The sequence below is a fragment of the Phytophthora sojae genome (genome assembly GCF_000149755.1).
Source record: "Phytophthora sojae unplaced genomic scaffold PHYSOscaffold_1, whole genome shotgun sequence".
Taxonomy (NCBI): Eukaryota; Oomycota; class Peronosporomycetes; order Peronosporales; family Peronosporaceae; genus Phytophthora; species Phytophthora sojae.
The window spans coordinates 3,998,035-4,014,753 of NW_009258115.1; the positions used below are offsets into that span (position 1 = coordinate 3,998,035).

The window sequence follows — 16,719 nt, forward strand, 5'->3', positions numbered from 1 at the left end:
TCTACCACCCACCAGTAGCCAAATAGACGTCGTGCGTAGTAGCCCCCCACCCCCCTGTTAACTTAAATGACCACCCCACCGTTCTACCAGCCCTCGCCTACTCTCCACCTAGGTCAACACACACAAGTAGAAGAGCAACGTCAGCAGTAAACAGAGCCTCTCTGCATTTATCCTCCTCCTCCTCCTCCTCTCTGCCTCTCTATTCTGCTGCTGCTGTCGGTTTCTGTGTCTCTAGGCCTCGGCCTCAGCCGTGGACTGAGCGGCGGCCGCCGCGTCGATGGCGGCCAGCGCCTCGCGCACGCGGTCGCGCGTCTTGAGGCCCTTGACGCCCAGCTCGCGCTCGTCCTTGATGCTCAGCAGGTAGTTGTCCAGGCCGCCGCACTTGTCCACGCAGCGCAGCGTGTGCGTGGTCACGTTGAGCCCCACCTTCTCGTCCAGCGCCTCCGAGTACAGCGTCTTCCACTGGTGGTTCACCTTCCAGGCGCGGCGCGTGCGGCGCTTGGAGAAGGAAACGTTGTTGCCGAACGCCTTGTCGCGGCCGGCGAACAGACCGCGCTGGGCGCGGCCCGACACGTGCTGGTGCTTGGCCGCGCGCGTGAAGGCCTCGAGGAAGCGCATCGAGTTGGACGCCATCGTGCCGCTAGTGTCGGGATTGGGCGAATTGTTTGGTGTGCGGCTCGGAGGCCTTGAGCGACTATATTTTGAGCGGACTATATTTTGGTCCATAACATGTTTTCTGCCGTATTGTAACGTAAAATACCAAATGAATGCGTGAGTTTGGGAGTTTTTGACAAGTTGTTTTGCAAATGTTTTAACATTTGCAAAACGTTTAAAAAACATGCTTTGCGGCCTTCTGACTATTAGAGGCGACGCAAAACACTTCCGGTCTAAGTACGCGTTTCGAGTTAGCTATACTAGTGTGTAGCTACATGTAGCTATCTTAGCTTCACCTTAAGCTATCGCACGCTCCGAGATCGCAAGTGGTGACCGAGCTAATCCGACGCCATTTTCGGAATCTACGCGAAACATTAAATCTACAGCAACAAATATTTTTCGATACTCTTTTGAAGTCACGAAAATATTAAAAAAAACATGTAGAACAACAAAATAGTTTTAGATAGTTTTTTGAAATCTCGAAAATATTTAAGGAACATCTAAAGCAACAAAAAATATTTTTCATCAGTGTTTTTTTAATTCTGGAAAAATATTGTGTTGTTGTTCTAGATGTTGTTTTTCGCGTAGATTAGAGTAGATCAGCTCAGAAGTATGTCAAATCGAAACAAATCAGTTCGCTTTTGAAACCATGCGGACCCGCAGACCAGGATTGTGGCACTCTAGGATTGTATAGATTTGTGATGTGAAAGATTTGGGTTGATGCAATTCTGGTAATCAATTTTCTCAATAATGGTATAAAGTACGAATGACTTGAAGTTTGTACAGTAATTTGCCTCAATAGCGCAGTCGTGGCATCCAATAACCTGCTGAAACGGGTAATTGTCTATACCCCAAATCCACCTAATGGGAGTCCCGCTAGCCTCTCCTATACAATTATCTTTAATAATGAATACATGCAGCCATTGCGCTATTAAGGCAAATTACTGTAATCAACCAGCAATATCTCCACTGTAGTATTGGAAATACGATTTTGTTTTGCGTTGCCTCATTATAAAGTACGCTGATACCTCCGGACTCATTGTTGAGGACTTACCGCAGACTTAGGTTTGACAGGCCGATCCACACTAAAACTGTCGCGTACAAGTTTAATCAGGCCAATAAATATATCAACATTTAGAATAGATCGATACATTGACTAATACTGCATATCATGCCGAAATCTGAATCCGTCACTCAACAAATGTTTTGGTTATGAAATGTTTTACTTAAGGACTTCATTTTTTAAAACACAAATATAAGGTGCTGCTTTGTAAACTTCCCAAGTGTTGCCTCACCAAAATGCGCGACAAAGAAAATTTTGGCTAAAAATTTTGGCCCGCAATTTGAGTGATTTGCGGGTATGCAATTCTCAGCATTTTTTTCCCAAAACTTGAAGCTCTTTTTTTTCGTAAAACTTTTCAAGTGTTACCAAAATTTCTTCGTCAGAAAGACGAGGCTGACGGAGGAACCGCCCGGCACATTTCGATGCCGTCTTTAGGTGGTAAGTTCTACCGTTGAACATGCCGACGACTTCAAACGTACGTCAATTATCAACACAAAATTATCCTTAACAGCTTTGTTCCTGTGGGCGTTTACGGCGCGGGGTGCACGTACACGCTACTTCACTACTCACTACCTTGTTCGTCCTCGCTCTCATCGTTTCGCCCCAAAGCTGATAAATAACACTCAATGGCCTCGTCGTGACGCCCACGCTCGTGCAGGATGCGGCCCAGCAGCGCCACGCCCGCGCCAGTAGGCTGTTGCTTCAGACTTGTCATACACGCTTCCTCGGCGGCGGCAGGCTGGCCAACCTTCAATCGGCACTCCGCTAGCATGTACCACAGCGTGGCGTTCGAGCGCTCGATGCCGATGGCGCGTGAAAGCTCCAGAATTGCCGCCATGTACTCCTTCTGCTTCATGTACAGTCGCCCGGAGCGAATAGCTCGCGCCACAGTAGCATGAGCCTTCTCGTATCGGGCCACGCGCGCCTTCGCCTTCTGCAGCTCCTTCTGCGCCTTCTCCGCTCGCTTGGAGGCTTCGCTGTACATGTCCAGCAGGTCCGGCAGCTCCTTCTGGTGCTGAAGGACAATCGCTTCCAGTTCCGCCATCTGACGCATGATCTCTTGATCTTGCTCCGTCAACTTGTAGTTCGCAGTGGTGGGGGCCTTTTCCTTCGCCTCGAGACTGGCAGGGTCAATTCCAGCGATGGCTGCCTTCTTGGCCCGAAGCTTGGTGGCCTGCTCTAGCTGTTGCTTCTGCTTCTCTCGACTCGACGCAGCGATACGCTTGGCGAGCGCCTCGTCCTCGTCGTTGCTGAAGCACTCGTCGTCGGCGTTAAAGAAATTGTCGCTGCTCAGCGAGAACTGCGTCGCCTTAAATTCGTCGAAGTCGTCGTCAGAGATAGACGACGTGCGCGATGACTTGCCGCCGCCACTATTTTGAGACGATGGCTTTCTACCCTCACGTTGGAACGGAGGAAGCATCTTATGCGATTCACCGCGGAGCTTCTTGTCGTGCTGGCGCTGACTCGGCTTTGCCTTTCTCTCGCTCACCGGGACCGCTTTACGTCTGCTTGGTCCTCGAGTCGATTCCTCTTCACTGTCTTCCTCAATCATCGGCTTTAGGGTAGTCTTCTGCATCGCCGCCTTCGCTGGCTTCGGGTTCAGGTACTTCTGCGTGATCGCCGACACCTCAAAGCTCTTGACGCTGCTGGATGAAGCGCTGAAGTCCAGGTGCTCCTTCTTCTCCATCGATTCTTGGGTCCGACCTTTTCCAGGTCGACGCGCCTCCTTCTTCTTAGCCACGCGGGCCTTGGCTCCCGAGTCCGAGTGATCGGACCCCGCGAGGCTGAAAATGGAGAAGGTCGAGTCAGCAAAAGCACTCGGCGTCTCCTTCTCCTTCTTGCGCGGTGGCGGGCGCTTCGGTGGTGGTGGAGGCGCCTTCACTTTTGCCTTGACCTCCTCAGTCGCGTTGATAGCAGCATAGAGATTGCTCAATGTCGACGAGGTGGTGCGGCATGTCGAGGTTGTTTCTTCACGCATCTTGTCGCTCACTCGCTTGACGGCACTGGGCGCCGGACTGCGCATCTGCTCATTCTTCCGGCTCCTGATCGGCTCCGTGCTCGGTATGCGGTGACGCTCTTTTTGAGCCGGTGAGTCCCGAGAAGACCTCTCGCGCGGAGGCTTGTCGAACAGGTCTCTCTCAAGCAGAGCTCTGTCTCGCCGCTCGCGCTCACGCGGATCCCTGTCACGGCGTTCCCTCTCACTGGGGTCTCTCTTGCGCAAGTCCCTGTCACGTCGTTCCTTCTCGCGCGGATCCCTTTCACGGCGCTCCTTCTCTCTGGGGTCCCTGTCACGCCGGTCCTTCTCTCGAGGGTCTCTCTCACGCCGTTCCTTCTCTCTAGGGTCTCTCTCGCGACGCTCCTTCTCTCTAGGGTCTCGCTCACGTCGTTCCCTCTCACGGGGGTCTCTATGGCGCCGTTCTCGTTCTCGCTCACGCGGGTCCTTCTCGCGTGGGTCCCTGTGACGTCGCTCTTTCTCCCGTGGATCTCTCTCACGCCCAAGCTCTTTAGGATGCAGATCTCCGTCACGCGCAGGCTTCTCTTTGCTGTGCGGAGACCTCATGCGGCGTTCCTGCGCCGCGCGAGGGTCTACATCGCGTCGCATGAGGCGCCTCGGCTCGTCGTAGTCGGCGTCTCCATTCCACGTCCTGTTATCACGCCGCGCGCCCTCGAGCGTCCTTCTGGCCCCGTCTCGGGGGCTGCGCATCCGGTGGCCGTAGTCCCGCTCGAGCGTGTGTCGTCGAGGCTGGTCGTCCGGCAGGTCCCGCGAAGGAGGCGGCGGCAGGCCCCTCGCCGCGCTACGGCACTTGGGGTAGCACTTGTCACACACGCGCTGCGGCACCTTGGAGAGCGACGTGGGCACGATGACCTTGTTCTTCGAGTGCTTGCCGCAGACCGAGATGCCGCAGTGGCGGCAGTGGTGCCGCGCGTTCATGAGCGTGAAGGGCGCGGCGCAGAGGCCGCACTGGTCCTCGACCTGCCAGCGCTTGGGCTTGAACTGGGCCATGGCGCTGTTGCCACGGTGCGCGCCGGCTGCGGCTGCGGGTGCGGCTCGCGGCGGCGCCTGCGGTTGTGGCATCCGTCCGTCGGATAGTACTGGGAGGAGAGGAGAATTGTCTGCTCGTCACCAGCGCTGCGCCTGTGCTCGCTCGGTCGTCGAAAGCCCCCCAGCAGCCAGCTCTTCTCTCTCTCTTCTCCCTTTGCTGTGCTGTGGTCCGCTGCGGCCGCCGACTACTGAACAATCCACCGCCTTCGTCGCCGCTTGCCCCCCCAGACCGAGACGGAGCGCGACGTTGCAGACTGACAGCAAGCAGCAACCAGCACAGGAGAGGACTCAATTGAGACTTTCGCTCGAACGCCGTACGGTTCGCGCGCGCGCGGAAAGACAGGCGGCCGGAGAGAACGCGAGAAGATGCGCAGGGAGCAGCAGCAGCGGCGGCGGCGGCACGGCTCGACTCGAGCGCTCTCCTCCAGGAAGAGCTTGAGATGATTGAGTACCTATACACACTGCGCTCTGCAGCGCTTCGCTTCGTCTGGAGGCTGCGCGCGCGCCTAATACCTTAGTTGTTGCTGCGGTGGCGTCTTCCGGGCCGATCGCTTGATGCGCGCGGAGCTGTCGATGTCACGGCTGAGCCCGTTACGTTCGACGCGGTGGCCAGGTGGAGGCTTTAGCCGCGGCAGCCCTCCCACATACAAACGCGCTGTCATGGCCAGCCCAGCCTTTGCCGAGCCACCAGCATCTGGCCGCCCTGCATCTCTGCACAAATTCGCAAAAAAACTGTGAAATAGTCCACTGCGGGACCAAAACTTTTGAGCACCGGCCATCTCCATCATCCGCCGCCAAGATGGACGCCTTCCTGCGGCGCCAGCTGTTCGCGCAGGACGTGGTGGTTCTGCTGGGCCAGCCGCACGCCGCCGACCTGCGCGCGCTCGTGGAGACACACGGCGGCGTCGTGATCGATCACCAGGACGAGGCGCAGGACGACGCGCGCGTCAACGTGGCGCTGCTGGCCGACGACAAGGACCCGGACCAGGACGAGATGCTGCGGCTCAAGACGCTGCTGAGCGCGCGCTTCCCGCGCGCCCAAGTGTTGCGCGCGCAGTGGGCGCGTGACAGCGTCAAGAAGAACCGGCGGCTCAGCGCCAGCGGCTTCCAAGTGCCGGCGCTGCAGCCCGCACAAGCTGCTGCAGCCGCCGAGCCTCCGGCCAAGAAGCAGAAGGTCGAGTCTCTCTCTAGTGCCAGCAACAGCGCGGACTTTTTCGCTGCTGCGGGGGCGGCCAAGGCCGCGGCTGACGCAGAGCTGCCGGAGCCGCACTTTACGCCGTGGAGGACCGTGCAGGGCTCGCTCTACGTGCTGGACGCGCGCGCCAAGCAGCAGCAGGAGCAGGAGGAGAAGCAGACGGAGGACAAGATCAAGGTCGCGGGCTTCGACCTGGACGGCACGCTCATCGTGACCAAGAGCGGCAAGAAGTTCGCCAAGGACAAGGACGACTGGAAGTGGTTCCACCCGACGCTCGTGCGCGAGAAGCTGGCGCAGCTCGCGCGCGACGGCTTCACGCTCGTGATCTTCTCCAACCAGAACGGCATCGCGAAAGGACACATCACGGCCGCTCAAGTGCAGGTAGAGAGAGAGGACTCTTTCGTCTATTGTGTTGTTGTTGTGTGTCCTGGCAACTGACGGTGTGTCGGTGTCTGCTGCTGTGTAGAGTAAGCTCGAGACGATCGTCAAGCAGTTGAAGCTGCCGATGCTGGTGCTGCTTGGGACCGAGAACGACGCCATGCGGAAGCCCCGTCTGGGAGCCTGGAAGGAAATGGTGAACGTGGTGAGCTCCAAGGGCGAGGAGGCCATTGACAAAGAGGCGAGCTTCTACTGCGGAGATGCTGCGGGACGACCGAAGATCGCTGGGAGAGCCAAGGACTTCGCTGCAACAGACTACAAGTTTGCGCTCAACGCAGGGATCCGCTTCTTCACGCCGGAAGATTTGTTTCTGGGCACGAAGCAGCGACTCCACACGCGTCCTGACACCTGGGAACTCGGCTTTGACCCGAAATCCGTCGCCCTCAACGACTCTGCTGGTAAGCACCCACGGAGCGTTGATCTAACTACTGCTGTTGGAGTTGCCAAACTCACACTCGCGCATTGCTGTTGTATTGGAAGAACCGTTGCTTAGCCCAGCTTCAGCTCAGGCTGCCAAGCCCGACCAGGAAATGGTCGTCCTCGTGGGCCCTCCAGCTTCGGGAAAGTCCTTCTTCGCGAAGACCTACCTGAGCTCTTACACCGTAGTGAGCCTAGACGAATTGCGTACCGCTGCTAATTGCAAGAAGAAGTGCCTGGAGGCGATCGCGGAGAAGAAAAGCGTTGTGGTCGACAACACCAATCGTGAGCCGCGCGCACGGAAAGAGTGGATCACCATTGCGAAGGAAAAGGTAAGCACTGTATGCACATGCGTATACGCACAGCATTTGCCGACGAAAATACTTACCGATATGTTGTTGCATTTTCGTCAGAATCTGCCGATTCGGTGCTTCGAAATGGATGTCCCCAAGCCGCTATCGATGCACCTCAACACGTTCAGGTCGCTGACGGAGCAGAAGAAAATCCCCGACGTCGCCATTCACGGATTTTATAAGAATTTGGTGCCGCCAACGGTAAGTGGCTGGCGTGCAACGCAAAAAATGACATGGGCCGTGATAATGACGCGCACGTATTTACCTGCTAGGTCAACGAAGGGTTCGCGGAGGTTGTGAAAGTCCAATTTCGCATCGATAAAAGCGTCCCCGAGGCCAATCACGCGCTGCTGCGGTCCTATATTTGATGAAGGCTCGAAAGGCTTGGAGACTTGGCGCAAGGTGAAGTCTGCCTCCACTATTAATACCATGGTGCGCTTCCTCTATGTTGACGCTGTAGCTTTGCGGTTCGCTTTAGATGGGGTGATGTATTTTGGGGCATGCCCATGTGAGAACAGCAGCCTTCGTATGTCTCACTCTTCCACTCTTTCGTGGAGACAGAAGTGGAGAGCAGCCGAAGGAGGGAACGCGCGAGCGTACGCAGACCAGGAATGTCGTCCAAAATCAAGGATGGGCTCTTTATGGGGGACATGGACGCAGCCCAGGACGCAGACTTCCTGCAGCTGAATGGGATCATGCACATTGTCAACTGCGTACCTCGCCAAGTCCCTAACATTTTCCAGCAAAGCCTCGGCCTATCCTACACCGCCTGCGACCTGGACGAAGTGCTGCGGCGGCCCTTCTTCGACCTCAAGAACCGCGAGTTCACGCACATTATTCAGCTGATCGACCGGGCTCTTGAGAGGACCGAGAGCGTGCTGGTGCACTCGCTGAACGGCATCAACCGCAGCCCGAGTATCATGATCGGATACCTGATGGTGAAGTACTGCTGGGGCCTCGACAAGGCGCACGAGTTTGTGATGACCAAGCGCTCGGACATGAAGCTCCACGAGTCCTACATCGACCAGCTTTGCTCGCTGGAGGCGCAGATCCAGGAAGATCGTCCAGCTCGAGCTACAGAGCGTCAGCTCTACGAGTGGAGCACGCACACAGCTGACCCGAAGACGGACGAGGTTGTGCTCATCCACACGTTCCTCAATTCCGGTAGTGCCCCCGACGTGAACGCGGCCTCGAGTAGACGCAACGAGTCCACCCGACGTCATCGAGAACGACGACTGACCTGGATCGATCAGACCCCAGAAATGGTACGTCAGACGCGTTGACGGATGCGTACATTTGGTTACTGTACGGCTAATATCTGTGTTGGTTTGTACGTTCAGAGGAAGCTGCACCCGTCGCTGTTGGTCCGTCCTGAGCGTCCACCGAACCATTCCTACAGCAAGATGACTGCGGTAGGTAGCGCCATCTCAAGCGGTTCAATTGAACGTGCAGTCACGTAACTAACTATTGGCTCTACAGGCCAACGGCTGGGTGGACTTGCTGGATCCTTCGCCAGCACTCGCTCATCAAGCAAAGATCAAGGTAAAGTGCCGCGTTCATATCGAGAAATAACATCCAAAATGCTGATGCCGCGATACTGGTTGTGTCTCTGTAGGAGATGGCTACTGAAGCGGGCCTGCTAGCTACCCGAGTGGCGTTCGCCGACTTGTCCACTTCCAAATACTTGGACCCACCTGGCCCCGAGTTCGACTTGTCCGTTCCGTCGGCAGCAGAAGTGCCGTTGGTGCACAGCAGCAAGCGTCTTCACTCGTTCTCAGCACCCAAGAGAACCGAGGTTTTGGACGATGAAGCGTCCACGTCGCCTTCGACGGTTAGCGAAGAGCTCGACTTCATGCCAGAGGAACCAACGAGCAGCTCCAACCCGCGATATCTCCGCGAGACCCTCGCGTCCATCAACTCTCGTCCGCGTCGTGTATCAAGCGCAACCACAAGCTCAAGCTCTTCCACCTCTTCGTTCCGCCCCTCGTCGACCACTTCGTCTACCAAGCGCGTGTCGCTTCCAGCAAGTGGGCGCAGCTTCAGCTCCAGCGCCATCTTGGGCTCCACGGGGTCCAAGGATAAAGCACCGACTGCTACGTCGAAGGGTGTGACGAAGAGGACAGGGAAACCCATCACTGCTACCCCAGGCTCCCGATCTGCTTCAAGCGCAGGACCAACAGGAGGGCGTGTATTTTTCAGCGTCGACTTCCCTCCCCCTCAGTCTTCGGCCGCGTCGCTCTCGAGTCGCAGCCGAGGCGGCCACATCCTCACGGGCTCGACACGCCGCTCGATGGCCGAGCCGCTGTCCCAGCAGCCTCAAACCTCCGCCCCCACGCGTCCTCGGACGGCGCCACCTCGCGGCCGGAAGGATGTCGAGACGAAGGACCTACTGCAGAGCAAGAAGGTGGAGCTGGGCGGCTTCAGCCGCATCACAATCGACCCCAAGTCCTCCTCGTACCGGATGCACTCGTTCGTCGACTACGCAGCCATGGACGTGAACCCTGCTACTACCAGCAGCTCGACCACGCGTGGCGTCCGTCGAACTTCAACTACGACCTCCAGTGGCTACGGTCGAGCGAAGACTGCTCGAGCTTCGTGGCGGTAGGCGCTGCACTGCAGCGCGCTCGAATGGCAAGAAGACCCCCCCCCCCCCAAGTCAAGAAACTCAATGGAAAACCAAAACAAAGATCAGATCACACGCACAAGAGACGACAAAGAGATGATCCCGATGAAACACGATAATGATAATGCTGTTGATAGTATGACGCTACCAAGCGTTGTTTTTCTTAGCTGGCGTTTTGTCTTGGCTGGCTCTGAAGAGACGTAGTCAACTACTGTATGTAGATATGGGGGCCGTAGCATTGACTCAATGCTCCTGTTTCACGTGGGTGCCCCCTTCCAGTTCTCCTGCTCTAGACCAAGGACTGATAGTCAGCTCAAGGTACGGTCCAGGCTTGTTGAAAGTGCTCGCCTTTTACTGACTGTTCGCTTGCTGTTACAGGCGTACGGAGCTTCAGGTTGTATTCGAGATCGATGTAGCTCTGCCAGAGATGCCATCTTCGCATCTTCCGATTACCGACCATTTGATTCTGTCGACCCACGTGACTCGCAGAGACTTGCAGCAGGTTCCGCTTGTCTTGCTCAAGCGGCTGCTAGTGGAGTTCCTAGGACGAAAGAACAACCACAGCAACAACTCTGAGTTGGCCATCGTGGTCCCATCCACAGCTTCCCACACACCACTCGAGTTGGTTATCACCAGTGCATCATTTACCCAGAATGTGCGAGTACTTTTCGAAAGCGATAAGGAAGACACGAAGGAGGATGTTGGGCTCGCATTTTCGCTGCAGTTGTGTGCGCACTGCGGAGCTAGCGTTGAATGTTGCTGTGGGTGGCGCCAACAGCATACCATTCCACCAGATATGGAGACGCACGATATCGCGCACTTTATCGCGACGAAGCTGGTAGATGTCGAATTCTAATTTACCTCCAGCGCATTTTTTTAAAGCTGATAGTCGTTCATTGTTAAACAGCCACAGGTTTCAATCCTGACGAAGCCATTCTACCATCTTCAGTTTGGCCAGCGTAGTGCCAAGACTACCGAAAACTTTGGAGTCCGGATCTCCGGGCATAATGTGCAGCGACCGATAGTCGAAAGTCCATACGTCGTGAGTACTGCTGGAAGGACAAAAGCTTCGTGTTGGATACCGACATCTATTTTTTTTTAATTTTGTTTTGTAGGTGTTCAAGGTGGAGCTTTGCCTAGGAGACTTGACGTGGCGAATCGCCAGAAGATATCGGGAGTTTGCAGAACTGCACGCTCGTTTGAAACTGGTGGTACAGGAGTCTACCCTTCCTGTACTGCCACCTACAAAATGGTAAGCCGAATGGTGCTCGGACCAAAGTTCTACCTCGTAACAATACTCACGTTCTTGTAGGTTCGCAGCTACAGAGCACAGCTTCCTTGCTCAGCGACAGTGGCTGCTTGAAAACTACCTCAAAGGGGTCTTTATGGTTGACGAGCTCCAGGATTCGGTTCCGCTTCTTGTATTTCTCGGAGGTGAGAGCATCAAACCGTTCGATATATCGGAAGTATGGGGTCTGACTCGTACGAAATGCTATGCATGGATCACCAGTGCTCTCGGCTTCCTACGTCGATCACGTGGCTTTGAGACGACATCGACGGCAGATCCTTCACCTCCAAGTGCTCGAATACTACACACGGCCAGGGGATTTGATCCTATTCAATGGCCGAGCTAAAGTGAGCGCACTTCAGCGATCTGTGAGTATTCACATGCGCTATCGTCGAAAGACAATGTTCAGCCTTTAAAGCGGTGAAGTTGACGGTCATCTTTTTGCTTTGCATCACTACAGTTAACGAGAGCAGAATGGGACCATGTCGGCATCGTCGTTCCCTCTCGTGAGGATGGCCAACTCCAGTTACTCGAAGCGACTGGCGACGGTGTTACCCTTTGCCCCCTGGTGTGTTCGTTCAGCTTACGTTTGTTCGGATGCTTATATTCCAGTTAATGTTGGTCATTCATCTTTGTTTCTTCCTGCAGACCTCACGACTGCTAGCCTATTCAGCCTTCCACATCCAGTACTTCGCTCTACGAAAACTCCGCACGCCGCTGCTTTCCCGCGCTGTCGTGAACGATTTACTCGAGCGTTTCGCGGCTGAGGTTAGTGACCGATGCAGCACGAGCGAACCTTCCTCTCTACTAACCAGTTTTTTTTCTTCAGGTGGAAGGCCTTTCGTACGGATTAAGTCTACGAACGCTTCTCCACGCTCGACAGGCAGAACAGTCGTTATCTCGTGACAGCACCTTCTTCTGCTCCGAGTTGGTACGTACAACTCCAAATCGACTCCGCAATTTACTTTGGTATTGACCATTCTACTCGTAGGTAGCACAAGCGTATAAGGCTCTCGGAATCATCTCCAATTCCTCCGAAGCCAACGATTTCTGGCCCGGGTCATTCTCGCCCGGAGACTTCGTCGACGCGGAACTCGGCCGACACGGTGCATCTCTCAGCCCCGAGGTCATCATCGACTGCAAACTGCTAGAAGTCGCCACCGCAACTAAAGGAAGTCAATCAAATCCTACAAATTAGCAAAAAATATCCGAGATGCCGCGATCTTGAAGAGACGCTTTGATTTCGTCCCTTCAGTCCGTGAACGTGCAAAGCCCAAAAGATGAAGAAGTTGTTCAAGTTGGCGTCCAAGTTCCACGGCGTGGGGCCCGTGGTCTTCGCGTGGCACCCGAACGGGACGTTCCTGGCAACGGCCGGCAAGAACGGACTGGTCCACATCTTCGACCGGCAGGGTGAGCAGCATGACGAGATTGGTCTGGACCTGACCGCTCCGGTGATCGCGCTGGAATGGGACACGGAGGGCAGTACACTCGCCATTCTGCAGCAGGGGAGCAGTGTCGTCCCGCTATGGGATAACGGCACGCGCTCTACGTTGAGTCTGGACACCAACCTGAAGGATCCGACGTTCGCTCGATGGTCACGGGAGGGCTCGCTCCTGGCTGTGGGCACCCAGAAGGGCAACCTCGTGCTCTACAGTAAGATCACGCGCAAGCTCGTCCCCGTGGTGGGGAAACACTCGCGCCGCATCCTGTGCGGATCGTGGAACGGGGACGACAAACTCGTGTTGGGAGGGGAAGACCGGATGCTCACGGTCAGCAACCCACAGGGTGACACCATTGAGCAGCGCGAGCTGAGCCACACAGTGAGTTTTTAGTACTTTGTTTGAGATTGGTAGTAGCTCTTTCTAATGTGTTGGATTCTGGTTGGGATTAGCCATGGGACATCAAGTTCGGTCGGAAGCGTGGTGACTCCATCAAGGCAGCAGAGCAGTTGATTGCGATCGCGCTGTCCAAGGCGATCATCCTCTTCAACCTGCAGGATCCGGCAAACCCCGTCGAGCTCACCTTCCAGACGGTAAATTACTGGGGAGACTTTGTATCTGATAGTGTCAGATTGAGATTAACGATCTTGTGGTTCGTAGCACTACGGCAATATTATCTTCATCGAGTGGTTCGCAGACGGCATGATCATGACCGCCTTTTCGGAGGGGTATCTCATCGTCATCTCCACCAAGATTGATGTATGTGCGGCATTGGATTTCACTTTATGTTATTCTACTTGATGTTGACTTTTTGTGTTTGTTGTCGCCTAACAGGAGGTGGGCGAGGAGCTGCAGTCCCAACGCTTCTTCTCGGAGCGAATCTTCACTGCGTGTTACTCGCAGACGCTGGATCGAGTGGCTCTCAGTGGTGAGAGCGGCATCAAAGTGATCGATATGACGACCTTTACTGAGGTCGCTGCAGACTCCATCAAACTCTCGGATACCGAGGAAAACGAGGCTCATTTGATGAGTTTCGCGTCCGACGGGCAGATTTTGACCGTAGCGACTCAGGGCGGGACGGTGCTCAACTTCTTGGCGAGGATGCCTCGCATCCACGACCACTACGGCCACTACGTCGCGTACCTCAGCTCGTTACGTGAGCTAAGCGTGGTCGACACGCGCCGTAATGAGTCCGGGAGCAGCAGCAGTGGTGCAATTCGCATCGCACTGTCCGTGGAGCCTTCGTTTGTAGCCATCGGACCTCGTCACGTTGCTGTTGGGATGAACAACCGCGTGTGGTTCTACCGCTGCGACGGGTCTTCAGCCGATGCGCTGGTCAACGAGCAGCAATACCTCGGCCGAGTCACCAGCATGAAGCTGAACCGTGACTACGCCGTTGTGCTTTGCGACGGTAAAGCGAGTCTTCACCTGATTGAACCGGGAGGTAGTACCAGTGGCTCGAACTCGCCCACAAATGGCGGGGAGCTGCAGGGAGAGCACGGTAAAGTCTTCTCCGGTGGAGGTCGAGACGAGCGCAACAGTGAGATCAGCGCCGTGGCCCTGACGAAGGATTTCTTCATCTACTCGACCACCAACGGCACGGGCTCGATCCAGTTCTTCTACCTGAACGCCTGGCAGTTCCTCGACGGCTGCGCGTATCGCCACGAAGACGGCGTGGGGATCGTGCAGCTCGTACCGAACAAGAACGGCACGCGGATCTTCTTCCTGGACACTAAGCGCCGCGGGTATATCCTCAACGCAGCCACGCGCGAGACCATGAGCGTGCCCAACCTGCCGACCAGCACCACGGGCGTGCTTTGGGACATGGTGGATCAGCAGGTGTTCGTGGCACTCCAGCCCAAGGAAATGGGCGTCTTCCAGTTGGCAGACGCCACGATTCGCGGGCCTGAAGTCACGCAGCTTGGGGTTCTGGAGGTGCTGCCCGATGGAGACGTACTCATCGCCCCGCAGACAACACCCGTGCCGTCCGACTTGGAGCCCATTCTCGTAAGTGACGGGATTGTTACGTGCCAACACGCTTCAGGCGGCGGCCGGTTGGCTTCTTTGACCGCAGTGACTCACGACCAGCTCCGCAAGGTTCCTCCCACCTCAACTGGAGGCGGTGAGCCCGAGAAAGCGGCCTTCAGACAGAACCTCAGCCTTCTACGTCTCGATGAAGCTTGGAGACTTGCGTCACGTATCGATCAACGAGACTACTGGCTCGCTCTCGCTGGGCGTGCAATGCACACGCTCGATATCCCTGCAGCTCGTCGGGCCTATCGGTCGCTTGGAGACTCGGGCATGGTACTCGGTCTAGACCGTCTAGCAGATATCGAGGAGAAGAACCTACTGGCGGGCCACGTGTGCATGCTGTTTGGCGACTACAGCGAAGCTCGTCGCCTCTTCTTGAACTCTAGCGACCCGTTGGCAGCTCTACACATGCAGCGGCACTTGTTGCAATGGGAGCAAGCACTGAAGCTGGCGGATTCTCTCTCGCGCGACCTCGTACCGGAGCTCAGCGCTGCATACGCTACTCAACTCGAATTCCGAGGCGAGTTTGACGCCGCGCTCAGGATGTATGGGCACGCGGCCAATGCGATCGAGAGTATCAGTCGAGATGAAACTCTTGCCAAGACCCCGGAACCTGAAGCGGCTGCCAAGCTCAAGATCCAGAGTCTCGCGGGTGTTGCTCGATGCACCTTTCGCTTGGGAGATCTTCGTCGCGGCGTTAAGTTGGTGACGGAGCTGGGCGACTCAGCAGTGTTCAAAGAGTGCGCCGCCATCTTGGAGTCGATGAAGCAAACGGCCGAAGCTGCAGCGTTGTATGAACAGGGTGGCCAGGTGGAGAAGGCTGCTCAGCTCTTTGTGCAGATGAAGAACCTGGCCCGAGCCGCGCCGCTCATGGCCCGAGTCAAGGCTTCTAAAGTGCACGCGCAGTTTGCTCGGGCCAAAGAGGCCGCAGGTGAATTCGCCGCAGCCGCTGAAGCGTACGAGCGAGCTGGAGAAATGGACAACGTCGTCCGTCTGCAGCTCGAGCATCTTGACGGCGCCGAGCGCGCGTTTGAGATCGTTCGCGAGACGAAATCGTCCGAAGGAGCGTTGTCGGCCGCGCGCTACTGCTCCGAAGCTGGTCGTTATCCGAACGCCATTGAGTTCCTGCTGCTGGCCAACAAGGAAGACGAGGCCTTTGCTTTGGCGCAGCAGCACGGCGAGGTGGAGTGTTTCGCCTCAACATTGGGCCAGGAGAACATGTCTGCGTCGAGGGCCTCACAACTGGCCGAGCACTACGAGAAGACGTCGCCCGAGCGCGCGGCCGAGTTCTACCAAGCCGCTGGAAATTACCACAAGGCGCTCAAGCTGCTACTGGCGTGCAGTGCTGCAGGCGGGGGCGGAGCGGGGGGAAGTGGTTCAGCTGCGGACACGGCACTTGTTCGCGCGATTGAAGTCGTGGGAGCAGCGCGCAACGATATGCTCACGCACACGCTGATCGATCATTTAATGGGCGAGCAAGACGGCATCCCCAAGGACCCGCATCATATCTTCCGGTTGTACTTGGCCCTGGGCAACTACACTCAAGCGGCCAAGACTGCAGTGATCATCGCGCGTCAGGAGCAAGAGCTGGGCAACTACAAGTTGGCCCGCGATGTGTTGGTGGAGACGTCGCGTCAACTCCGTGCGCGTCGCCTTCGAGTGGCCCGAGAGCTACAAAACGCGCTGGCGCTGCTGCACAGCTACGTGTTGGTCAAGAAGCTCGTCAAGCGATCGCAGCACGGCCCGGCCGCACGGATGCTCGTTCGAGTGGCCCAGCACTTGTCCAAGTTCCCCACACATGCGGCCAACATCCTCATCTCTGCAGTCATCGAGTGCCAGCGCGCGGGTCTGCGCGCGTACAGCTACGACTTCGCCGCGACCTTGATGCGCACGCCCGAGTATCGCGGCTCGATGGACAAGGACATCCGTCGCAAGATCGAGGCCATCGTCCGACGCCCCAACAAGGAGCAAGCGCCCGACGTGCGAACGCCGTGCCCGTACTGCTCGCACGAACTGGCCGAGGCCGACCTGGATTGCCCCACATGCAAGAATTCCATCCCGTACTGCATCGTGACGGTGAGTTGAGTGGAGGAACGCTACGCTTCCGTAGTTTGTTTTGTCTAACGTGAGTTGTTGCAGGGCTATCACATGATCAAGGACGACTGGACGCAGTGC

The 16,719-nt window shown here is 56.2% G+C and overlaps 6 protein-coding genes across 6 annotated transcripts; 4 read left to right on the forward strand and 2 right to left on the reverse strand.

Moving 5' to 3' along the window:
• Positions 1-231: 231 nt before the first annotated feature.
• Positions 232-633, reverse strand: PHYSODRAFT_308773 (hypothetical protein; the record flags this gene model as incomplete). Its single annotated transcript, XM_009516595.1, has 1 exon — positions 232-633. One exon carries the CDS (start codon positions 631-633, stop codon positions 232-234), a length of 402 nt encoding a protein of 133 aa, XP_009514890.1.
• Positions 634-2,279: 1,646 nt separating this feature from the next.
• Positions 2,280-4,721, reverse strand: PHYSODRAFT_468130 (hypothetical protein; the record flags this gene model as incomplete). The annotated part of the gene is made up of 2 exons (XM_009516596.1): positions 2,280-3,925; positions 4,100-4,721. 2 exons carry the CDS (start codon positions 4,719-4,721, stop codon positions 2,280-2,282), a joined length of 2,268 nt encoding a protein of 755 aa, XP_009514891.1.
• A 1,033-nt stretch (positions 4,722-5,754) lies between these two features.
• PHYSODRAFT_475692 (hypothetical protein) lies at positions 5,755-7,531 on the forward strand (the record flags this gene model as incomplete). Its single annotated transcript, XM_009516597.1, has 6 exons — positions 5,755-5,871; positions 6,016-6,336; positions 6,422-6,791; positions 6,874-7,142; positions 7,224-7,364; positions 7,436-7,531. 6 exons carry the CDS (start codon positions 5,755-5,757, stop codon positions 7,529-7,531), a joined length of 1,314 nt encoding a protein of 437 aa, XP_009514892.1.
• A 243-nt stretch (positions 7,532-7,774) lies between these two features.
• Positions 7,775-9,768, forward strand: PHYSODRAFT_475236 (hypothetical protein; the record flags this gene model as incomplete). The annotated part of the gene is made up of 6 exons (XM_009516598.1): positions 7,775-8,428; positions 8,504-8,575; positions 8,643-8,710; positions 8,916-9,137; positions 9,330-9,617; positions 9,681-9,768. 6 exons carry the CDS (start codon positions 7,775-7,777, stop codon positions 9,766-9,768), a joined length of 1,392 nt encoding a protein of 463 aa, XP_009514893.1.
• Positions 9,769-10,901: 1,133 nt separating this feature from the next.
• PHYSODRAFT_353423 (hypothetical protein) lies at positions 10,902-11,736 on the forward strand. The gene is made up of 3 exons (XM_009516599.1): positions 10,902-11,220; positions 11,297-11,442; positions 11,535-11,736. Exons 1-3 carry the CDS (start codon positions 11,172-11,174, stop codon positions 11,688-11,690), a joined length of 351 nt encoding a protein of 116 aa, XP_009514894.1. The 5' UTR covers positions 10,902-11,171; the 3' UTR covers positions 11,691-11,736.
• A 618-nt stretch (positions 11,737-12,354) lies between these two features.
• On the forward strand, positions 12,355-16,629 carry PHYSODRAFT_475308 (hypothetical protein; the record flags this gene model as incomplete). The annotated part of the gene is made up of 4 exons (XM_009516600.1): positions 12,355-12,894; positions 12,966-13,106; positions 13,174-13,272; positions 13,348-16,629. The coding sequence occupies 4 exons, from the start codon at positions 12,355-12,357 to the stop codon at positions 16,627-16,629; spliced, it is 4,062 nt and encodes a 1,353-aa protein (XP_009514895.1).
• Positions 16,630-16,719: the final 90 nt, after the last annotated feature.